Source organism: Panthera uncia, chromosome B4 (assembly GCF_023721935.1).
Source record: "Panthera uncia isolate 11264 chromosome B4, Puncia_PCG_1.0, whole genome shotgun sequence".
Taxonomy (NCBI): Eukaryota; Metazoa; Chordata; class Mammalia; order Carnivora; family Felidae; genus Panthera; species Panthera uncia.
The window spans coordinates 85635375-85661019 of record NC_064809.1 but is presented as its reverse complement, the minus strand read 5'-3'; the positions used below and the strand labels follow the sequence as shown (position 1 = coordinate 85661019).

The window sequence follows — 25645 nt, the reverse complement described above, 5'->3', positions numbered from 1 at the left end:
AAGTACATGTGTAGTATATAAAGAATAAGAGCACTCTACCTACTATCCTGATCTCTCCCTGATCATACTTTTCTCCCTTCCTATCATATACAATTAATCATTCTCCTCAATTTTCTGATATCATTCCGATATAATCATATATTCATATATTTTCACAGATTTATAAAACTGAATTTAGTAATTTTTAACTCCTGAAGTTTTTCTTTACTGCAACTTATAACTCTACAGACATCTACATATGAACTACACATAGAAAACATGTCTTGGCATTACAAATTTGAATATATATATGTATATATATATACACACACACACACACATATATATATATACACATACACATACGCACACACACACATATATATGTAAGCTTCAGTCATTTGGAAGACTTAAATTAGTTATAAAATCAAAGACTTTAGTTATAAAAATTCCAAAATTATGCATTTAGTTATCATTGTTTATAGTTTGCTTTCCAATGGAAGGTCCTACAACTGAAGAATCAAACAAATATTTAAAGGTGAACCATAATATTTTAATTCCTAATAGTGTGTGTAGTTAAAATTTCATGTTTTACAATCAGATATTAATTTTGAAGGCCATCAGAAATGTTAATGTTCACTCCTTTATTCAAATATATTATTTTCTGAATAAAGTTTTGCTCATGGTTAAAACTTTCAAGAAGAAAACTATTTCAGAAATATTTCAAAATTTAATTAAGCTGAATGTGTGCATGCACACGTGCACATACACATACACACTCTTTTAAGGGAGAGAGATAAGAATCGCCCATTTTGGGAGGCAAACTCTTCAATTATGTATCTTTGTTTCACTTTCTGATGTTTCAGTTTACTTTCAATTTCGGTAAAAATTTTAAAAAGTCCAGGACAATGTTAGTTCACTTATCATCAGTCAGAAAATAACTGTTTACAAAATCTGGAAAATTTAAAGCATGTTGTTTGAAACATCATTATTTCAAAAGATCAAATGTTCTTAAGGATATTTAAACTTGTTAAAATAATTTATCGTCAGCTGCAAGCTGATAAGTGCATTCCTATCAGGAACATCAAATTATTTAAATTGTCTAAGTCTCAGTTTTCTAGTGTACGTGATGGATGGATAACAGCCATTACATGGGCTCGATCCCAGAAAACATTTAAAGAAATGATTCCATGTGTTTCAAATTGAACTCTTGGAGCTCAAGACTTATGGATGGTAACTCAGGAGTCAAAGAGGAAATCGGCCAAGGAGGGGAGTGTTGACTAACCAACAGAGTTCCAAATTCCTTATACCAGCTTCAGTCAGGTTAACTCTGCTTTTAATTATAATACGTTAGTTTTTGTAAGATTTCCCTTAAGACTATAACTAAAATAAGTCTGAAAATTAATGTTTTTATAGCCCAATACATGACATCCAGTAGACTTTTACTAAAAATTAATTTCTTCTGTTCTGAATTTTTTAACAACTTGGATCAAAATACCAATGTCAATACTTATTTTTAGTAAAACAGAACAAAATAAAACCCTCCATATATCAGAGCACCAGGCTCTGTGTTAGGTACTAAAAATAAAAACAAAAATAAATAGACACAAAGTCCAACTAAAACAAGGAACTCATAGTCTAGCTGGGAAGCTCAACATATAAAGTACATAACGAATGACACAAAAGACCTATACATAAATCATTATAAAGTTAAGGGAATAATTTTTTCTCCAAAGTAGAAAACTCCTATACCTGAAATAGATACTGAGAAAAATAGACCAGGAAAGGCTGAAGAGATGACGTGACATTTGAATTGGAATCTGAAGGATGAAAGATTTGATCTGGTTAGACTACATGACAAAATGGAATGGTTAATTTGACTATTTTGATGTTTAAAAGGACTTTTTGCTGGATGGATGCAGGCACTGGGAAGAAGGGTATAACAGGCAGATGGAATAACACAAATGAAAACACAGGAGTTTGGAATAGGATAGTATGCTTAGAGAACTACAAGCAGTTCGGTTTGGTACTTGTCAGAGTACAAATCACAAGGCAAGGATAATGTAAGATGCTGGAAGACTAGCAAAAAGGTCAAACCTTGACTTGCATGCCGTGTTAAGTTGCCTGGACTTTATTTAATTGTTAAGGAACCAGGAAAGGTTTATAAAAGGGAAACACTGACGTTTTACATTTCAGAAAGAGTATTCTAACAGAAATATGAAAGACTGAGAGTGGATATGCAAAAGATTGGATGCAGAGGGATCTGTTAAGACACTACTGATAGGGGTGAGAATGGAATAGAGAGATTAATTCAAGAAATATTTAGAGGGTAGAAGCAGTAGGACTTGTTGATTGTGTCTAAACATCTTCATTTTTCAACACATTCATTTCTTTGGATTGTATCATAAAGAAGGACCAAATTGGGGGTTGATACCTTAGCAGAGGCTGGCAAACTACAGTTCACTTAGCTCACTGACTGCTTTTGTAAATGAAGCTTGTTGTTTACATATAGTCCATGACTACTTTGTTACTACAAAGGCAAAGTTGTAGTTGTGATAGAGACCATATGGCCTACTCAGCCAAAAATATTTACTATTTGATTCTTTACAGAAAGTTTGCTGACCTATATTTTTAGCTGTTTTTCGATGGAAAATCATTTCTTTTTAAAAAGTAGGTTATTCTCAAGCTCAAGGAGGGAAGCAAAAGCTATTGCCAATGAACAGCAGGAACCGGGAAGAGATGAGTTAGAAAGAGGAAGCCAGAGAGAGTAGAACCAACTATAGATTGTCAAGATACTCATAAAGTTTGTGACTCCAAAAAGCTTCATGTATAGTATGCTTAAAATAAACAGTACTGCTAAACAATACCTGTCCTTGGTATAAACCAGCATCCTGAATGGTGCTGTCTGGTTTATTCAGTGGTTCAAATGTATTACTCATGTATTTGTTCCACAATCTGGTCTCCTTTTCATCTGGAATATTGAAGATTTTTCTTATTTCTTTTTCAATTGTATCTAGATTTAAGGAGGAAAGATATATAAATATAATACATATTTTAAAATATACCACATAGAGCTAAGTGCTCACCAGCATAAAAATCCTAAATTTAAAATACTGATATAATAGCAAGAATAGGTGAACAAATATGTAGGACATATATAAAGAACAAAAAAGATAAGACCGATGTGTTTTTTTACAAACAAAACGGTAATTATAATTCTGACAGATAATTACTTGGGAAAACAAAGATCTCACAAGGTAGAAAAATTTAATCATGTAACACTCCAGTATAATTTATATTATACAGGATGAAGTTTAACTTTTTACACATTATAAATTCAATGTATTTTTCTGATGATATGATGGACTCAGAAGAAGTATGAGTCACAGATGCTACAGATAGAAAATTTTATTTTTAATTGTAACATAACCAATTTTAGGATAATTTATATTAAATTGAATATAACTTACAGTTTGAATAGTTCACTAAAATTAAACAGAATAAATGGACACAAAGGAAAGTGCCTTCTTGAAGGGATGTCTGTATTAGTAAAAATATCTTGTTTTCATAGTAAAGCCATATATTTTCCTTATTTCTAAATCAATTATGTGAGTAGAAAAAGTATTTTTAACCTGGAGCAGCTTAACCTGCTATACAACAGGAGTCCCCACATATGAGAGCAGAGATGTAATTAAATTTCAGTGCCATACAGTTAAATGAATCTTTAAAATTTTTAAACATGAGAGATTATTAGAAAATAGCATTAAAACTATTGAATTCTGGTCAGTAACTTGCCTACCTTAGACTCATGAAAAGTGTAAAATATCTTATGACATATGAAGAAATATATAATACTTCTACATTTTAGAGTACCTGGCTAGCTTTGGGAAGAAATTATTTATAAAACACTAAACCTATTAATACATGTTCTCTGAAGAAATATAAAAACCTATACCTATCCTACTTCATTAATTTTAGTCTAAGAATATTGTTTATGCTCTACTTAGCTAAAATTCATTAATAGTCTTATAGTCAATGAGATTTTGATTAAGGCTTTAAATAAACAGGAAATCTTACAGTGTATCTGAAAACTTGGCGCAAATTAGCTAGAATATTTAAATAATTACACAAAATAAATATACTAACAGTACTGCTTTCTATTTTGGTGGGTTGGTCTTTTTCCTTTTTGTTCTTTTTATTGAAATATAAATATATAACAGAAAAATTCACAAGTCATCAGTATATAATGATAAATTTCCAAAGTGGGTACACCCCGTAACTAGCATCCATATCAAGAAACACAACATTACCTAGGAAGGAGGGTAGAGGAAGAAGCTGAGGAAGGGAGGTCATTTTCGTCTTTCTATAAAACTAAGTACTCTTTTTCCTGATTGCATAAATAATTCTTGCTCATTGCAAAAATTCAGGAAATACAAACACCACTGTTAACATTTTGTTATTTCTTCTTTCAGACCTTTATCTGTTAATACACAGATACATAATACAATACATGGAGACACATATGGGAATTTCCTCTTCAATGAGTTCTGCAATCTACTCACATATAGGGGAAGAACATTAAAGACAGAAGAAAGGACTGCAAAGGCCCTGAGATAGGAATGCATTTGGCATGTTTCAGAATACTGTGGTGCAGCAGTGTGGCTGAAGTGAAATGAGCAAGGTGGAAATGGATTATATAGAATCTTGTGAGCTATGAGAATATACTATTTTATCTGAGTCAAGGGTAGGAGACTAGGCTACTGAAGCAATCAAAACCAAGGGAGAAGCAATCTTAAGTGGTCAGAATGAGAACAGATTCTGAAGGAACTGCTTAGAAGATACACTGCTTAGATTACATGCAGGGCATGAAACAAAAGAGAATCTGAATGATTCCAAGGTTTTGAGCCTGAGCAATTGGAAGAATACAAGTGGGGACTACTCAGATGGGGAAGAATGACAGGGTAGCAGGTTTTTTGGGGGGAAGGGACAGACTTTAGTTTTGTACATGTTATATCTTGAGATTCCTATCAGGCAGAAGTGAAGTTAGGGAATGATTAAAACTGGAATTGGGAGAGTTTTGGGTAGGAGACATAAATTCAAAAGATATCGATACACAGAAAGTATGTGAAGTCAGGGCACAGGAGGATATCACCAAAGAAATGGGGAAATCCAAGGACTAAGCATGGCAATACCCTGATGTTTTGAGATCAGAAATATGAAGGATCTTTTCAGATTCTCTGAGAAGATGCAGGCAGTGAGAACTTGTGCCCTGGAAGCCATGTAAAAAGGAAATATTTGTAAATGGAAAAGTGAGTATGTATATTAATTTTTGCTGGCAGGTTAAGAAAATGGAAGACTGATATTACCAACAGATTTATCAATGTAGAAGTAGAGACCATCATAGCAGCAGTGCCAAGGGAGTGATAGGTCTGAAGGTCTGATGCAGCAGAGTCAAGTGAGAATGGGAACAGAGTAAGTGGTAGCTAGAAAGCAGGATGCTCACATTGAGATTCACCAGGTGCAGCTACAGATAACGACGATCTAGGGTATAACTAGGGAATTAATGCCTCAAATTGGATACTGATTAAAGGTCACTTGAGAATGTCAAGGTATTGAGAGGGTGTGCAGACTTTTCCACATACGAATCTGACTGTGTCAGGCAGTTAATAAAAAGCATAGAGGTAGAAAAATTATTACCTCATATAATAAAAACAAAATTGTTGTGACAAACATTTCTAGTAAGAATATTTAATAAAGTTAAGCAATTCTATTAATAAATTTTATAGAAACAAAGTACTTTTCAATAAATTTTATAACATTGTTTTTTCCAGTGTATTTGTAAAGAAAAAATAAAAACCTAATTTTATATTTCTTATTGGAACATTTTCTATATCCGAATATGTCAATTTAAGGAGAAAAATACTCAAAGGCAAGGCATTTTGGCTCTGAATGAGGTAAATTATTTAGATCCTGCCTGTGGCTATTATTATTATTATAAGTCAGTGTAAATAGTAGTAGCTGAAAATGAGTTTTGACTTGGCAAAACCAGAAAACAAATACTTCTATTTCTTAATTCTATTTACATAGCATATAGCTGTATTTTATGGACATAAATATTTGGATCATTTTTAATCAAGATGAGACGACAAGGGAAAAATATACATCCCATATTTCCTTTCTTATTATCCAAATTTTTTTATCATTTCAAAACTTACTTCCTTTAGAAAAACAAAATCAGCCCAATTAACCCTTGCACAGATTATATTAGGCAATAATTAAGAGATGAGACTGTGTCCAGTTAGAATATTTCCACTTGGAACCAGGGTGATCCTAAGTAAGTCTTTCAACCTTTCTAAGCCCCAACTTCATCATCTATACAATGAAGATAAAGTATTGCTGAGGTTTAAAAAGAAATTTCCTACGAAGTGCCAAAAACATAGTCCCACAACTGCTAACTACTATGATAACTATTTTATCAGGTCTCTAAAATTCCCAGTTTAATTTTAATTTTTGTGAAGGTTTTACAAAATTTCAGTTTTTGTAAAACCTTTTGCTTAGAGAGCAAACTTGCTCAAGTACAGATTACTGAACTTTAAAAACTAAGACCTACAGTAAGAAATCGTGGCCCTGTATACACGTGTTGTTTTCTATTGTGATATTTTCTGTTCCATTCTTTTCACTCCCAAACTACTTATACCACCCAGAGTATTGACAAACATGCTCTAATACAGTAAGAAACTTTGGCTGTACAAAAATTCAGTTCACGTACAATTTTAAGGTATATATCCAATGTATGTAGCATTTTAAAGTATTAGTATGTTGATTAAAATCTATACAAATCATAAACTTTTCGAAGCAGATTCTTTATAAATGATTTAACTCCATAAGACAAATTCTTATGTAGTACTTAATATGAGAACTCCACACTGCTTGTACTGAAATCAGAAATTAAACCAGTTGATCTTCATATAATGAGCTTAAAAATATTATTCCGTGAACTAATGTTCTAAAATAAGATTTCTTTTATAAATTTTTTTTAATTTTAATTTTTAAAATGTTTATTTATTTTTGAGAGGGAGAGAGACAGAGCTTGAGCAGGGAAGGGGTAGAGAGAGGAAGACACAGAACCTGAAGCAGGCTCCAGGCTCTGAGCAGTCAGCCTAGGGGCCCGATATGGGGCTCCAACTCATGAACCACGATCATGACCTGAGCCGAAGTCAGATGCTTAATCAACTGAGCCACCCAGGTGCCTCTCTAAAAGTAAGATTTCTGATTGTCCCATATTTATACATAATTTTTCTACAGAAATAAGCTAAGGAGAAAAGGAAATACCAAACTCTAGTTTAAAATAACTAGAAAACATTATCTGTATAGTAGCTTCTCATTTATATTCCAACTAGCTGAACATTTCAGACATTAATTTCAATAGACTACCCTTATTAGACTTTAGAGTCTTACTCTGCATATTTTAATGTCATGATTAATGCAATTTTATATATATTGATAACTTAAAAAAATTTTTTTGAATGTTTTTATTTTTGAGAGAGAGAGACAGAGCGTGAGTGGGGAGGAGCAGAGAGAGAGGGGAGACACAGAATCCAAAGCAGGGTCCAGGCTCTGAGCTGTCAGCACAGAGCCCAATGCAGGGCTTGAACCCATGAACTGTGAGATCATGACCTGAGCCGAAGTTGGTCGCTTAACTGACTGAGCCACCCAGGTGCCCCTATATTTGATAACTTTCAGTTTTTCACATACAGAAGAAATGTTTTATTTTCCTGAATATGTTCCACAAGTCTAGAAGTTCAAAAGTCAACTAATTGTACATATGAATATAATAAAATGACATTTATATATGGAATTCTTACTATTTTAAGTATTCATTGTATTTTTTTAAAGTTTGATTTTGAGAGAGAGAGAGCACACGCACATGCAAGCAAAGGAGGGGCAGAGAGAGAATCTCAAGCAGGCTCTGCACTGCAGCACAGAGCCTGACGCAAGGCTCAATCTCGCAAACCGTTAAGATCATGACCTGAGCTAAAATCAAGAGTCAGATGCTTGACCAACTGAGCCACAGGCACCCCTTAAGCATTCATTTCAGAAAGATGACTTAATGAGTTTACTAACTTGCATCACAAGCTTATAAATGTTCTAGGTAAATAACAGAAAATCCATACATAATATTATATTTGTAAAAACATGAGGATTAACCAAGCACTAGGTATTGAAGAATGGTGTTATTTCATGGAAAATACAGTTTTAAAAGTATCTTCTGCTGTGAAATGGGTAAGTGGTGAAAGTCAAATATACTTGTGAAATTCAGAAATATTTTTATTTGCTTTTAACGAAAGTATACTTAACGACTGGTTTCAACAAAGAAAGCTATACATAAATTTGCAATTTTTTTTTTTTTTGGCTGAGAAGTTCTGTTCATTAATTGCTATGTCTCCACTGTCTGTCTACATTTTCCAACAAGATCAATATTACCATTCATCTTGTTTTCCAATAACTTTATTATAAAATAACTACCTTCTATAATTTTTATTTTGAGCTGTGTTCTATGAACTACAATTTTGTTATTAAATCCATAATCATTTATTTAAAAAATACCTTATTCAACATATTCTGACCTTAAATTAAAATGTGACTTTAAAATACAATAAAAAATTGCATATATTTTAATACGCACTTATATGTGTAGATATATAAATATATAATGATATGTAGATATATAAATATACAGAGGGAGTTGGGTACACTTGCGACTATAATTTCCTAATCCACTCATTGTTAAACAAGAAAAAAATTAACATATCATAAAAATGCTAACTCTACTAAGCCTACTGCCTTATTTAAGTAGCTACTTAATTGTATTTAAAGTCCAAAGAATAAACAGGAAAAAAGAAAATAAACAGTTGTCATTTTCCATGGTAAGTAACAGTTTCCATGTTACTTACAGTTCTCTACTTTAATTTACACTCATGTTACAAACATGATATGTATTTTTTCAAATGCTAAATTAAAACAGTAATTATTTCATTTTTTTAAGTAAAATAACACAAATAATAAACTCATCTAATAATGTAAACTAGATCTAGATATGATAAATGATTCAACTCTAGGCTAAGATTTGTTGCCTCAAGCTTGGAAATCTGTAATGTTTAAGTGTAAACCTTAAAAAAGTTATCATCCTAGAAGCATATAAGAAATAGAATTACAGTTATATTTCTAATAGCAATGGACAGGATGTTGCATACCTATTGTGTCAGCTTTGCTAAATCTTCGAGTTACAACATTGTTCATGTTTCCATTTTCACAGAGCTTCAATTCTGTGAGATATACTTCTACTTTGCAGTGCTTTACAAACATACCCTGTTCAACCACCTAAAAACCAAAGGAAATCAGTTAGCCAAAGCTCAATATATTTCACTGTCTCTAACAGCAATCAATATATATCTCTAAAGAGGCTTTAGAAAAAAACTACGGATCTCCAATGAAAAACATCTATTAAGAACTGTCAATATAAAATAAAAGATACTAGATAGTTTGAAAAGCAAGAAACATATTTGGAAATTTTAATATTTAACAGAATATGAATAATCATTTTAGACATTAACTGGTAGTTTGGAAAGGCATTCTACTGATCTATGAAGATACTTTGGTATACTATAAATAACAAATACATTCAATATTTATAATGAGAAAGTTTACCCCAAATGTAAATACAGCTCTGATTAATTATCCAGACCTACTTCTAGCTTTTAGTACTTGAGCTCTAGCAGAAAACCTTTAAATGTGGTAAGTTTTATAAAATCTCAGTTAGCAACAGCTAACTCTATATGTTAATTCACTCTATATGTTAAATCTTTTAAAATAACTCCAAATTACTGCTGCCAAAATATTCAGCTATGGTCTGTAACTGATACGTTAGTTTTCCATCCTAAGATGACTTTGTTTGACCTTTATATACGCCCTTAGTAATTCTATTCAACAAATGGAAAAAAAAAAAAAAAAAGCTGCTAAACATGCAAGCAACAAAGCAAAAAAAGAGTAAAAAAAAAAAAATATATATATATATATATTAGGGTCACCTTTCAAATAAGTATATTTCCTTTTGATCTTCTAAAGGTTAACTGTAGGATTTCAGTCATGAATACTGTTTCTGAAAATAGTAATCGGCCTGATATGTGATACATTAGACAAATATGGCAAAAGGGAGGCTCCAAAAGACTGTTGTACTCACAAGCTTAGCATCAGTTCAGTAAAGGACTTACAAATTTGTCTTTCACTTGCAGGGAAGTTGTTTTAGATCAACAAATTCAAATGTAGCTTAGCTAATATTTAATGTCCAATCCAACACTAATTTTTATGATACTCTTTCATTTATATTCTCTTAATTATACTTGTTATATTCATATTTCTAAAACAGGCCAACAGCCTGCATCTCTCCATCTTTTAATTTTACAAACTTAGTCTCTTAACTAATGAAATTTGTTTTAAATTCCTTTTGCTTATTTATTTTGAGGTTAAGAATGTAACAAAAGATACCATATCATTTAATTTTATAGGATTACTGGTAGCTATATTTAAGAAGAAAAATTAGAAATCAAATATTCCTGTAAATCATAAATTTCCACTCTGGGACTCTAGTATCTGAGTGAGAATCCTAAAATAGTATTAATACTAACCATTGGCAGGTTGCTAAAACTGAGGTGGCTATAGGCCTCATTTTTAGGAGGGAAAAATGGAATGACCAATAATAGAATAGGGTAATAGGATAACAAAACAGGATAAAATAACAAAAAAGAAAATCCCTCATTATGATTTATATTGAGATATATTTTCTTCTAAATAAGCCTATTCTTTAAAAAATGAGAATTAATTTTAATAATACCAATAGATATTTTCCTGGAAAGAATCTGGTGATTCAACTATCAGAAACTCATTGTAAACAATGAAAACAAAACACCAGGATTATTTCAAAATCCACTTTATTGGGTTTCAGGATTTTTCTCATTTTTTTTCTTTTCTCCAAAACTATCTTATACTATTAAAACCCTCATCATCAGTACTCAAAATACTACTGTTATATTTTACTTCCAAAAGTAGTGTAATAAAAAGATGTTCTTTTAAATAAATGTGAGTTTGTCCTCTCAACTGTTTTTATTTGAAAGAACCATACTATATGAATAATTAAAGCTTGAATACAGTAGCTCCACTGCAGAGAAAAATAATTACCATATTTATGTATGTGTTATTACGGTTTTATGTAGATTATTTATTTATATAACATCTTATTTATATGTATTTATGTAAAGTCTACTGCCTTATTAAAAATGCACAGAAAATAACCATTTAAAATAATGACTATGAAGACTGTGCAACAGGAAGAAACAGGCTCATAAAAAACAAGGTATAAAGTTATATTTACCTAATTATTATAAACATTGAAATATATATTTGAAATTAAGACTGGAATGTGAATATTCAAAAACAGTAGTTATGTTTCAGAATTAGAGATAACCACAGAAATATTTTTTTCTAAGTGAATTATATTAATATGAATAAGAAGCAAATACAAGATGAAATCTGGCTCCCTGTCCAAAATTTAAAACTTATGGCTAAATAAAAGTAATTCCGTTAATTGATATCCACAACAAAGGTAAAATCTCTTTACTAGTGAGGGAAATAAAAATTTATATTGAATTAAAATAAATATAATTTCTATTTGTTCATTTTGCTGTGAATATTAGCTTCCCCCCTTTGGAAACAGCAAGTGATTTCTAAGGAAATCTGGTATCTAAAACAAGTTGATAATACGGCCTAATGGACACATTTACTATTTTTGAGGAGTTAGCTGCATTCATTTTTGTAGCACTTACTGAGTACTATGCTTATCCTAGTGGTAAAAACAGACAAGTAGTGAAGTCTAACAAAATTTCAAAATCATAGGTGTTAATACATAAAAAAATCCTACATATGATATTCCATCCACAAATATTTCAGGACTTATTTCTTCAAAAACAAGAAAACAAGGACTCAGGACCATAATACCACATCACACCTAAAAAAAACTTTAAAACTAGGGGCGCCTGGGTGGCTCAGTTGGTTAAGCCTCCAACTTTGGCTCAGGTCATGATCTCATGGCTCAGGAGTTCGAGCCCCACATTGGGCTTTGTGCTGACAGCCCACAGTCTGGAGCCTGCTTCCAATTCTGTGTTTCCCTCTCTCTGTCCCTCCTCTACTTAGGCTCTGCTTCACTCTCTCTCTCTCTCTCTCTCTCTCTCTCTCAAAATGAATAAACATTAAAAAAATTAAAAAAAAAAACCTTTAAAACGAATCCTTCATATCAAATATCCAGTCAATATTCAAACTGCCCCTACTGTTTCGTTTTTAATATACTGTTTGAATCAGGATCCAAATCAAGTCCATACACAAAAGTCTCTAAAATGTCTTTTAACTGCAAGTTCACCATGCATTTTTTTATTCTTGCAATTTTTAGTAAAACTACTTCATATTCTTGCAATATTCAGTAAAACTATTTCAATGAGATACATTCTAAATAAGATGCATAGTTATCTAGTTGCCCCTCTTTTTGTGATGTTGGTAGGCATTAATTAACCAGTGCTGAAATCAGGGATGGGGAAACTATGACCCCACAGGCTACATCTACATCTGACTTGCCATCTATTTTTGTATAACATTCTACTAGAACACAGTCATGCCCATTCACTTATGTATCATCTACGACTGCAACCAAAACAGCAGAGATGAATACCTTCCAGAGACTACCATGGCTTGCAAATATTTACTATCTGCTCTTTACAGAAAAAGTTTGGTGACACCACCCCCCACCCCAAGCATTATTTTATTTTTGATCAGTCTTGCCCGGACTCATCTTTATTTTACTGATCTAATTTTACTGTCCTTTATGAGCCAACTTTGTTCATTTAATATAGTTTTTTTTTCTATTTTATGTTATTGTTTCTTGATTAGGCTTAATTTCCTTTTCGTAACTCCTTGAGACAAAAGATTTTGACTTCTTTTCTAAGTATTTAAGCTAGCACATTCTAAGGATGGCTTTAGTCATTCTTTCATGTTGTGTTATTATTATTCAGTTTAAAATGTTTAATTTTACATTGTATTTCTTAAGGATTACTTTACAAGTATAATGTTCCATTTCTAGATAGCTAGGAGATTATCTAGTTACCTTTTTGTTACCAACTTCTAAATTCCACTGGGGACAGAAGTCACTGAATAATTTCTAACATTAGAAGTGCATTGGAATTTGCTTGATGGCCCCGTATATGGTCAATTTTGGTAAAAATTCCACTCAGGAAGAATCTGTATTCTGCACTAAGTGCAATGCATGTCAATTAGGTCATGCTGTTTAACCACGTTGTTCAAATCTGCTTCCAAGCTCAATCATGTGGTTGCTGGCAGTTCTCAGAACCTCTCCAGCTGCTGGCAGAGAATTTAACTCCTCATTATGTGAGTGCCTCTATAGGCTGCCTGCATGGCAATATGGCTTCACTCAGAGTGACTGACCCGAGAGAGAGAGAGAGAGAGAGAGAGAGAGAGAGCGAGCGAGGGAGGGAGGGAGGGAGTGACAGAGAGCACACTCGTGAGTGTACACACAAAAGAGCACTTCCCAAGTTAGAAACACCAGTTATCTTTTCTTTTAGAAACTAATCCCAGAAGTGACATACTATCACTTCTGCCATATTTTACTGGTCACACAGACTAACTTTGGTACAACGTGGGAGATTACACAAGAGTATATAAGTAACAGGAGGTGGCAGTCACTGGGAAGCTTTTTGAGGCTGGCTACCACAGTCCACTCTCTGGCTCCCAGTAAGTCACAGTCCCTCCCTACAACATGCAAAATACATTTACTCCCTGCAAAGCCCCCATTAGTATCACCCAATTATAATATCAACTCCAAGTTTAGAAACTTGTCATCTATATCGGATCCAGGTACGGATAAGGCCTTGGATATAGTTTCTTAAACATCTTGGGTATAGTTCCTCTTTATCTATAATCCTGTGAACTACAATATAAGTTTTCTGCCTACCATACACCCTAAATAAAATGGTGGGGCATACAGAAGACAATTTTTTTAGATATTCCTCTTAAAAGGGATGGGGATGGGGATGGGGATGGGGAGAGAAACAAAGGAGTCAACGGTCCATGGAAATTCTGAAATCCACCTGGGCAAATACTTAAAGTTCCTTGATCAGGGCCTGAAAATGACTCTTTACAACATTGTTTGTTTCCTGAATCACACTTTTTTTCATGAAAGTTAGCACATGTGTGCAGTTGAGTAAATTCTTAGTCTGACCTCTGCTTGTAGAAGTCTCAGAGATCAAAGGCCTCTTTGATCTTAACACTGTTTCTGTAGTCCAAGATGGTAGCAGTTTGTGAAAACACCACAGGTCTCCAGTGGATCTCACTGGAGTCTCATTCCATTAGACAAAAGTCACATCCACAAATGTCCTCTAGATATGTCCTATCTTGGGTTTACGCTGAAAGCCTGAAGGGCAATGCTCTTAAGCTTCTTAGAAGCTCTACTGTTCTTAGAAGCCACATATTGAAAGGAAGTGTGAAGTACACCCTGAAATTCTTTAAAGGGCCTTTTGTCTGAACAGTATTGTGAGGTACCACCTTTGACTTCTCTGAGGTCTTAATAAAGAATTTTACAGTTGTACTCTTGGCTTCAACTTTCATTCATGCTTTCCTGAGAGTGACTTAAGTTTGATCTTTGCTTGGGAACACATCAGAGTTTCAGCATTGTCGTCTGGAGAGGCCATCGATCTTCCAAACCAGGAAGTCTTGGCTCCTTTTTAACAGCCCTTTCTTTAGTTTCTCTCTCCCTTCTCACATGTGACTATATGAAGCACAAGAAGAAACCAGTCAGTACTTCCAATATTTTGGCGTATCATTCAGCTCATTAGATATTTTTTTACCTTTCAATTTACTGCAGTTGACAAATGCTGCTAAACTTTCTGCTACCTTACAACAAAGATCACTTCTTCTGGGTTCCATTAAGATTTTCCTCACTTTCCTGTGAGCCCTCACTGGCAGCCTCCTCAAAGTCTAAAATTGTGCTATCAATTTATTCAAGGCACTTTAAGCTTTCATTAATACTCATAATTTCTTACAGCTTCTACTCCCTGCCTGGTTCTAAAGCCACACCACACTTCAAATTTTGATAAGGCAGCACACTATTTCCAGAACTACCAAAATTAGTTCTTAGTTTTCTTTTATATACTTTTTTGTTTTGTTTTGAGAAAGGGAGAAAGAGAGAATCCCAAGCAGGCTCCACGCTCAGTGGGAGCCCACTGTAGGACTACCACAACCCCAGGACCACTACCAGAGGAGAAATCAAGAGTCAGACGTTCAACTGACTGAGCCACGCAGGCATCCCAGTTACTAGTTTTCTAGTGCTGCATAATATATCATCCTAAAATTCAGCAACTTAACATTAGTTCACATAGTTTCTGAGGGTCAAGAACCTGGAGCAGCTTAGCTAGGCTGGTCTGCTTGGGGTCTCTTATGAGATTAAGGTCAAGCTGTAGGCTAAGGCTTCAATTATCTGAAAGCTGTAATGACACTGGAGGATTCACTTCTGAGGTCACTCACATGGTTGTTAACAGGTCTCCATTTCTCTCTATTGCCCAGAGATCTCAGTTCCTTACTATATGAGCCGTTCCACAGGCTGCCTGAGTATGCAGTTAAACTTCCCAGAACGAGAAATGACAGAGTGCAAGAGGGTGTGTGCACCCAAGATGGAAACTGAGGTACCTTCTATAATCTCATCTTTTCTATTTTAATGAGGTATTATTGAAATGTAACATTAGTTTCAAATGTAAAACAATGATTTGATATTTGTGTATGTTGCGAAATGGATCACTACAAAAAGTCTAGTCAATGTCTGTCACCCTATATAGTTAGAAACATTTTTCTCTTGTGACAAGAACTTTTAAGATCTACTCTCTTAGCAACTTTCAAAAATGCAATACAGTACTATTAACTATAGTCACCGTGCCATACATTACAACCCCATGACTTACCGATTTTATAACTGGAAGTCTGTACCTTCTGACTCCCTTTACCCTAAAATCTAATCTTGAAAGTGACACATCCACTTTAACTTCTGCCATGTTACTGCCACAAGGGACTACCCAAGGATATGGATACAAGGAGGTTGTCTTGGAGGCTACTACCTTAACTTATATACTAATATGATGTATTTTAAGTTTATGTATATATTCATCCTAATAAGATATTACTACCATTTTAAATAGTCTGCCTTAAGATTTATTCACAATATTTACTTTTGTTAATCTACATTTTTTCCTGGGTCTCCAAGCTTCCATAAGGAATAATTTTCTTATCATTCTAAAAACTGCTTTGTATTTCCTTTAGTGCAGGTCTGCTAGTAACAAATTCTATCAATTTGTTTATCTGAAAATAGCTTTTTTCACTATCCGAAGGATCCTTTTCTGAAGGATCCTTTCCTTGGATACACATTTTAGGTTGGCAGTGATTTTCTTTCATCATGTTGAAGATGGTTATTGTTATTTTTCAGATTTCTTCTGAGAAATAATTTCTTTGTTTATTCTTACTTTGAAGGTAAATAGACCTCTTTTTTGGCTATAAGAGGAATATCTTTCTGCTTTTGCTATTGAACATTTTTATTGGGCATGGTTTTGTTTGTATTTTTTTGAGCATGGGTTTGTTTCACAGCATTTGATTCTGTAGCATGTTACCTTCCACTGGTTTTAGAAAATTCTCAGCTATTATCTCCAGCATTACTTCTTAAAATTTTGTTGTTGTTATTTATTTTTGAGAGAGAGTGTGAGCAGTAGAGGAAGAGAGGCGGGGGGGGGGGGGGGGCAGAGGATCCAAAGTGAGCTCCAAACTGACAGCAGTGAGACCGACGCGAAGCTCAAACTCCCAAACCACGAGATCATGACCCGAGCCGAAGTGGGACACTCAACTGACTGAGCCACCCAGGTGTCCCACCTCCAATGTTACTTCTATGCTGTTCTGCTTTTTCTCTCCTTCTAAGAGTCCACCTGTATGTATATTAAACTAATGCACTTTGCTCAAAGTGCCTTTGCTTATTTCTGTATATTCCATCATTCAGTGTCTCTAAGCTTCAATCTGTATATATTTTTTAAAGTTTATTTTGAGAGAGGGAGGAAGCAAGAGCATGAGTGGGGCAGGGCAGAGAGAGAGACAAAGAATGTCAAGCAGGCTCTGTGCTGTTAGCACAGAGCCCGACGCAGGGCTCAATCTCACAAAACCTGAGATAATGACCTGACAGAAGTCAAGAGTTGGACGCATAACCAATTGAGCCACCCAGGTGCCCCAAGTCTATTTATTTCTACTGATGTTATCAGTTAGTTTACAAATTTTCTCTTTGGTTCTGCTTACTGTTTTACCCAAATACTGATTACTTACTTCTTAATTTTTTTCATATTATTTTAGAATTACAAATTTTATTTGGTTAATAGTTTTAGAATTATATTTAATTCTTAACAGTTTTGAAGTCCTTCAACGGTCTTATTTTTAAACATAATAAGCACAGTATTTATTCATATTTATTTTAGAGGGAGAGTGTGCGCATGTATGCACAAGTGATGGAGGGATGGCGGGGGGGTGGAGAATCTCAAGCAGGCTCCACGTCCAGCATACAGCTGGACTACGGGCTCGTTGTCATGACCATAAGATCATGACCTGAGCTGAAATCAAGAGTGAGACGCTTAAGTGACTGAGTCATCCAGGCTCCCCATAAGCACAGTATTTTAAAATTTCTGTCTGATAATTCCAGGGACAGAGAGAGAGACGGAGAATCCCAAGCAGGCTCCGTACTGTCAGCGCAGGGCCCGATCCCACAAACTATGAGATCATGACCTGAGCCTAAATCAAGAGACAGACGGTTAACCAACTAGGCCACCCAGGCACCCTAAGATTTAATTCTATACCTAAACCACCAATATACACATACAAATTGTTAATATAGCAACTCTGTAGCAGTTCCAAATAAATCCATGTATGGTTTGGTCTACTACAGGTCTATATGCTTGTGTTACCTAATTTGTTTTTTTAATTGTTTCTGGGTTGAAAAAAAAAAAAAGATAAATAATTATATGCTCAGAGATTCTGGTCCCCAAACTCTTCCTTCCTCTCTTCCCCCTCCCTGCCTGATACACTATTAAATACTTGTGTAAGATTGGCAGACCTACTTTAAACATTCGGTATTCTGTTAAATGACAACACCGTTACTTTCATAAATGACTTTTTAGTTCCAAAAAGTAAAAACAATGGGTCTTTTTTTTTTTTTTGACAGAGACTAAGAGAGAGAAAGGGAAGGGAAGAGGGAAAGGGACAGAATTTTCAGCAGGCTCCATACCCAGCATGGAACCTGACACAGGGTTCAATCTCACGAATGTAAAATCATGACCTAAGCCGAAATCAAGAGCTGGAGGCTTAACCAACTGAGCCACACAGGTACCCTGATAATGCATCATTTTTAATGTTTCTAAACTCTAACTGTAAAACTTGTAGCATAGTGGTTAAGAAAACAGGCTGCCTAAGTTTTTAAACTGATGTGACTTTCTAAAAGACCCTGAATCTATCTCTGTCCTCATTTCCTCATCTATAAAAATGAAGGTAAGAATACGTACCCTACAGAGCTTCCTAAACAAAAATGTGAACTGTTGGAGAAAAATATTTTTATTCAGTTATGCTTAATACATACCTTTCGTGCTATTGGTTCCTGACCTTCCATCAACGTGTACCAGCTGACAAGTTTATTCCAGCCCTCAGTTGGCAACAGTATGTAATCCAATTCATCAATAAGATGTTCCTTAAGTGACTGGGCATCACCATCTGCAAAAGAAAATAGTAAACTTGATACGTAAAAAGAAACAATAGTACGTATATTTAATACTATATAGTGTAACTATGATAGATTACTTAAATTCATGGAGACTAATTTAAATATTTAACCAATGAGTTCTGAAGAAAGCTCTGAAGAAATTCACATATAAATCTACATGTTTCAAAATAAACTGTTGCTTTCAAAAGTTTCAATGTGTACCAGTAGTCAATGAACAGCGTTTAAAGACATAATTTTTTTATTAAGCTCTTAAAAAAAATACTAAGGTGTAATCTTAAAAAAATACCAAGGGATCTGAAAGAAAAGTGTTTCCCCAATATTTCAAGTAGCAGATATTCCTCACGTGGTAAAAGTGATCATTTTAGCATTAGGTGATGAAGGAAATTCAGAAGCAAATCAATAACCTTTTACAAGACTCCAAAGCATATGGGCTGGGAACCATGATGGAAATCAAAAAAGGGCACCTTGAAAACCAAATCATTACTCCAGAAGGCCCATAATCTACGTTCCTCCCAAAATCTAAAGTAGAGGTAGTTGTTCTGATGTGGTTCTAATTCTATAATCATTTTCAAAATTCTGGTTAAATTAAAAACTTACTGCAGGGCAGACTAGAGATCTAGAAGCAAGAGCATGAGTTACACCTGTATGACAGTTCTAATCTTAGACTCATTTTTTATTATCTGGTCCTGTTACCTGAATTTTCAAAGTGCAGAAACAAACACATATAGTTCATTGAATTACACACAACATAAAGATTTTCTCAATCTGACCCAGTCTTAAACTAACAAACATGGAAAGTAAAATTGTTGTTAGTAGTATCTCAGTGAGAACACATATTCTTAATTAGACATTACAATATAAAACAAGCAGGAAAAATTCTGAAAAGATTAAAAGAAAGTTATTTATTCCATCTAGCATCAATCTATGGTCAGAGAATCACACTGAACTTTGAGAAAACTTTCATGTAGAGAAGAAATGGTAAAACTCTAAGTTCTATAATACAAACTTCAATCGCAGATGCAAACTAAGCATTAATTTTTAAACTCAGTTTTTTAAAACCTTAGTTGTAATTCTAAATTCTTTATGGAAACTGATCATTTGGAACATATTTTCAGAACCTGCTGAAGGTGAAAGAGACTTACACATTGTAAACACCTCTATGCATCATATCCTATGAGACATACTACAGGAGACAACCATGTTATCTCAGTTCTCAAAGCAATCCTGTAAGATAGGTATCTCCATTTTAGATTAGAAAATATTTTCAGGGAAACTCAGTAACTTTCCCAAGATCATACATACAGAAAACTGCAGGTACTATGAAAGGTGTTACTACAGAAAACATTGTTAGCTGACTTTTCAAAACAGTATCATGAGGTAGATATCTCCAAATTAATGAGTAAACAGATTCCAGTACTGATTAACTCGCCGAAGGTGACACATACAGAAGACTGTACAAATTGGACTCAAATAGATTGGTTTACTTAAACATCCATTTTCTTTCTACTATTGACAGATTGCCCTCCAGAAAACTTAGGAAAAGAAAGAAAAGTTTAAAAATTAAGACTTTTAAGCTGTTTTCCACAATAATTCAAGAGTTTGAGTAAATGATTTTACTATGTACCAGAATCAAATAGTAACTTTATGTGTAGTGAACAATATTTGTTACTTCTGCAATTACTGACTCATAACTGATACACAATAAATTGCACATATTTAAGGTGAACTATTTGGTCAATTTTGACAGATCAATACAAATGTGAAACCACCACCATGACCAAAATGATGGATAGATTCCTCCCCATTAAAGGATTCCTAAGAGTCCTTTGTAATCTCTACTTTCGTTTATCTAAGTCTACTGTCCTGTCCCCCAAAAATCACTTATCTGTTTCTCCATATTTTGCAACTATAGACTAATGTGCACTTTGTAGTTTTATATGAAAATCGTCTTTTGTTACTACAGGCATTTTCTAGAATCTCATGTAAAAATTATATATAGTGTTTTTGTTTGGCTTTCTTTACACTGCGTAATTATCTTGAGAGCCATCTATGTTTCTACGTATTAATACTTCACTGCCAGCACAGAGCCTGACATGGGGCTCAAACTCATGAAACTGTGAGATCATGACCTGCGCCAAAACCCAGAGTTGGACGCTTAACCAAATGAACCACCCAGGCGTCCCTATACTTCATTCCTTTTAATTGTTGAGTAGGATTTCATTATATGGATATACTATAATTTGTTTATCCAGTTAGCTATTGATGGGCATTTGGGGTTGTTTCCAATTTTCTCTATTACAAATAACATTGCTATGCACATCTGTGTATAAGTTTTCATATAGATATATATTCTCATTTCTTTTGGGTAAATATGTAGGAGTGGAATGACTGGTTTCTACGGTAAACATGGGTTTAGGTTTTTAAGAAATTTCCTATTTCCAAAAACAGTGTATAGAAGCTCCACTTATTTCACATCCTTGTCAACACTTGGGTATCATTCTTTTAAATTTTAATCATTTTGATACACGTATCAAACAAACATACACATACATTTGAAACCTCATTTCTCTAATGACTAATGATGCTGATAATCTATCCAATTATGCAGTTTTTGAAAACTCCATTTTCTTTTGTGAATCATCTGTTCAAATCTTTTGCCTATGTTTTCCACTAGGTTTTGTTGTATTAATATAGTTTCAAGAATTCTTTATTCTGCATACAAGTCTTTTATCAGTTAGGTGATCTGCAAATACTTCTCCCACACTGTGGTTTGTTTTTTCATTCTTAACATTTATCATTTGAAGAAGATTTTATTACTGAGCACAGGTTTTTTTCTTTTATCAGTTTGCTTTTCATATCACATTTAAGAAATCTGCCTAACACAATGTCACAAAGATTTTCTCCTATTTTTTACAATTTATATGATCTGTTTTGAGTTTATTTTGTATATAATGCCAGGTATGGATCCAAGTTCAGTTTCTTGTTTTTTGTTTTTTGTTTTTTTTTTTGCGAACAGATACCTAAAGCTCAAGCTCAAGCAGTATGTTTAAAGACTATCCTCTCTACTGAAATCCTCTTACATCTTTGTTTAAAATCAATTGACCACATATGTGTGCATCTACTTTTGGATTCTCTAATCTGTTCAATTGATCCTTGTCTCACACTGTATACGAATATTAACTTAAAATTGATCAGTCATAAATGTAACAGCTAAAACTATAAAATTCTTAGAAGACAACATAGGTGTAAATCTTTCATGACCCTGGATTAGGGAATGCATTCTGACACCAAAACCACAACAAGAAAAAAATATAAATTGGATCTAATCAAAATTAAAAACTACTGTGCTTCAAAGACATAAGAAAGTAAAAGACAATTTACAGATTGGGAGACAATTTTTGGAGATCATATATCTGATAAGGAGCTAGTATCCAGAATATATAAATAACACTTAAAACAGAAAAATAAAAAGAAGCCCAATTAAAAAATAAGAACAGGATCTGAACTAACATTTCTCCAAAAAAGATACATAGACAGCACAGATAAGATACTTAACATCATTAATCACTAGAAAAATACAAATCAAAATCACAATGAGGTATCACTTCACACCCAGCAGGACGGCTATAATAAAAGGACAATGTGTTGGCAAGGATATGTCTGACTCTTGATTTCAGCTCAGGTCATGATCCAAGGTTATGGGATCGGGCCGTGTGAGGCTCCATGCTGAGCATGATATTTTCTCTCTCTCCCCCTCTGCCTCTCTCGCTGTCTAAAATAAAATAAAAATTAAAAAGATACAATTGGGTTTTTAAATAATCGTCTTATATCCTATAAACCAATCTCATTTATTACTCCTTAGAAACTTTGTTTTTTGTAGATTCAATCAAATTTTCTGGACAACTAGGCATAGTTACCTGTGAATAAAAGCAGATTTATTACTTCTTCCTGTACAATCTGTATGCTTTTTACCTCTTTTTCTTGCCTTACTGCACTGGGTGGAACCTCTAAGGTCAGCTGAAGACCTAAATGGACACTCTTGCTTTTTTCATGTTACCTGTAGGTTTTTTGTAGAAGCCCATTTTGAGGCTGAGGACAGTTCCTTCATTTTATTCTTTTATCTTACATATTATCTTTAATTTTTTTTAATGTTTATTTATTTTTGAGTGAGAGAGACAGACACAATCTGAAGCAGGCTCCAGGCTCTGAGCTGTCAGCACAGAGCCCAATGTGGGGCTTGAACTCACAAAGTGAGATCATGAACTGAGCTAAGTTGGACGTTTAACCAACTGAGCCACCCTGGAGCCCTGATGTATTATCTTTTAAATATATTTTTCTATATGATACATATATATATAAAATATATATATGTATATGTGCGTGTGTGTGTGTGTATATATATATATATATATATATATATATATCTTACACATACATACCCATTTCATTGTTGGACTTTATTTACTAAACTTCTCTTTAGACAACATACGTAGACAAGAGTTTTCTTTGGATGTCTGTAAGATTTGGTATCAGGGTAATGATGGTTTCATAGCATGAGTGGGAAAGTATTAGCTTCCAATTTTGGAAGAGTTTTGTAAAACAGGTATATATTTCTCCTGTAAATATGTGGTGGAATTCACCAGTGGCACCATTTGGATCTGATGGGTTTTTCTGTGAAAAATTTTAAGCTACAAATTCATTTTCTGTAATTGATACAGGGCTATTCAGGCAATCTATTCTTTTGGAATGAGCTTTGGCAGTTTCAGTTTTTTTCATCTGGTTTGTTGAATTTAATGGCATAAAGTTCGTAATAATTCTTTATTGCCCTTTTAATAGTTGTTGATTCCGAACTGGTGTTACCTCTCGTGTTCTGATATTGGCAATTTTGTCTTTTCTTTTTTCTCTCTTTTTTTTTTATGTTTGTTTATTTTGAGAGAGATACAGTGTGCATGTGTATACATAAGAGTAGGAGAGGGGCAGTGAGAGAGGGAGACAGAGAATCCTAAGCAGGCTCCTGCTGTCAGCACAGAGTCTGACACAGGGCTCAATCTCTCAATTTCACGAACTGTGAGACCATGACCTGAGATGAAATTAAGAGTCGGATGCTAGTCAGAAACTAGATATGGACCCACTTTATTATTTCACAAAGAACGAGTTTATTTTTCCTTTTTTATAATTGACATATCATATTATATTTGTTTTGAGAAGAACCGATTTTTGGTTCATTGATTTTTTTTCTCTATTTTTCTATTCTCTAATTTCTGTTCTGAAATTACTTTCTTCTAAGTTTAATCTGTTCTTTTTTAGTTTCTTAAAAACTATCACTGATTTGAGAGTCTCATTTTCTTTACTGATATATTATCTATGTATTATATAATTATATATTAATATAGTCACTCCAGCTTTCTTTGGATTAGTGTTAGCACAGGTATTACTTTTCTATATGCTGTATAACAAACTAATGCAGCGGATGAAAGCCATAACCCATTTACTATCTCATAGTTCTGTGAGTTACAAGTTCGGGGGGCTCAACAGACTTCTCTATTTAGGGTCTCATAAGGCAGAAATCAAGATGTCAGATGGGCTGATCTCCTAACTAGAGACTCTGGGGAAGAATTTGCTTCCAAGCCCATTCAGACTGTTGGCGGTATTCAGTTCTTCATGATGCCAGGACTGAGGTGGTCTGTTTCCTTGCTGGCTGTGAGCCAGGGTCTCTCTCTGTTCCTAAAGGATCCCCTGCCTTCCTTCTCACATGGCCCCTTCCATTTTTAACCAGCAATGATGTACTGAGTAATTCTCATGCTTTGAATCTCTGACTTCTACCAGCCAGAGAAAAGTCTCTGCTTTTAAAGAGCACTTGTTGTTAGATTAAACCTGGTGGGATAATCTCCCTTTTGCCATACAACATAAATAATCCTGGGAATGGTATCTCATCCTAATTCCCATGCTCTATCCATACTCAAAGGGGAGCTGATTATATAAGAGAGAGAGCAGTCACTGGGAGTCAGTCTTAGAATTCTGCTTACCATAACATGCCATACTTTTTCAATTCTTTTAATCCATTTGTATCTTTATATCAAAAGAGGGGTTTCTTATAGACAGTACATAGTTAGGTCTTATTTCTTATCCAATCTCTACCTCTAATTAGGGGTATTTACATTTAATGTGATTATTCATAGAGAAGAGTTTGAATCTACCACGTTGCTAATTTGTTTTGTATGTTCCATTTGTTAATTTTTTCTACTTAAAAATTTTTTAAACATTGATACTTCTCCTCATTATGCATATTTTTCTGCTTCTTTGCCTACCAGGTAATATATTGTTAGATCCAAGACATTATAAATTTTATCCTGTTGGATGCTGAATATTTTTGAATTTCTCTAAGTACTCTTGCATTTTGTTCTAAGATATAAAGTTTGATGCTCTCAGGATAAAAGGACAGGACGATTAATTTTGCCCTATTACAGTGGCAAAACTGTTCGCAGTAGTATACTCCATGAATTATAAGGCTTTCCACTCTGTTATGAACACTTCATTCTTGGTCCTATATGAGCCCCAATGATTGTTCCCTCTAATTCTTTTGGGAGCTTCTTTCCTTGGCCTTGGGTACCCCCTTCACATACATGAGCTAATCAACACTCAGTTGGAGATATATATGAGAGAGACTCTGTATATCTCTAGGTCTCTGTCTCTTTCTGCTGGTCATTCCTATCTGGTACTCTAAACTCAAAACTCTGGTGGCCTGGGTCTCCCTGAATC

The 25645-nt window shown here is 34.0% G+C and overlaps 1 protein-coding gene across 6 annotated transcripts in view; it reads right to left on the bottom strand.

Moving 5' to 3' along the window:
- Nucleotides 1–25645, bottom strand: part of USP15 (ubiquitin specific peptidase 15) — a 117094-nt gene that overhangs the window by 68310 nt on the left and 23139 nt on the right. For all 6 annotated transcript variants that reach the window (XR_007456703.1, XR_007456701.1, XR_007456702.1 and 3 more), the window contains exons 3-5: nucleotides 18746–18876; nucleotides 9234–9360; nucleotides 2847–2992 (exon numbers count right to left, since the gene is read on the bottom strand). Coding sequence is in view for 3 of the 6 variants with exons in the window: in XM_049625878.1 (XP_049481835.1) it covers nucleotides 2847–2992; nucleotides 9234–9360; nucleotides 18746–18876 (404 nt within the window). In the remaining 3 variants the exon portion in view is untranslated. The remainder of the gene's footprint in view (nucleotides 1–2846; nucleotides 2993–9233; nucleotides 9361–18745; nucleotides 18877–25645) is intronic.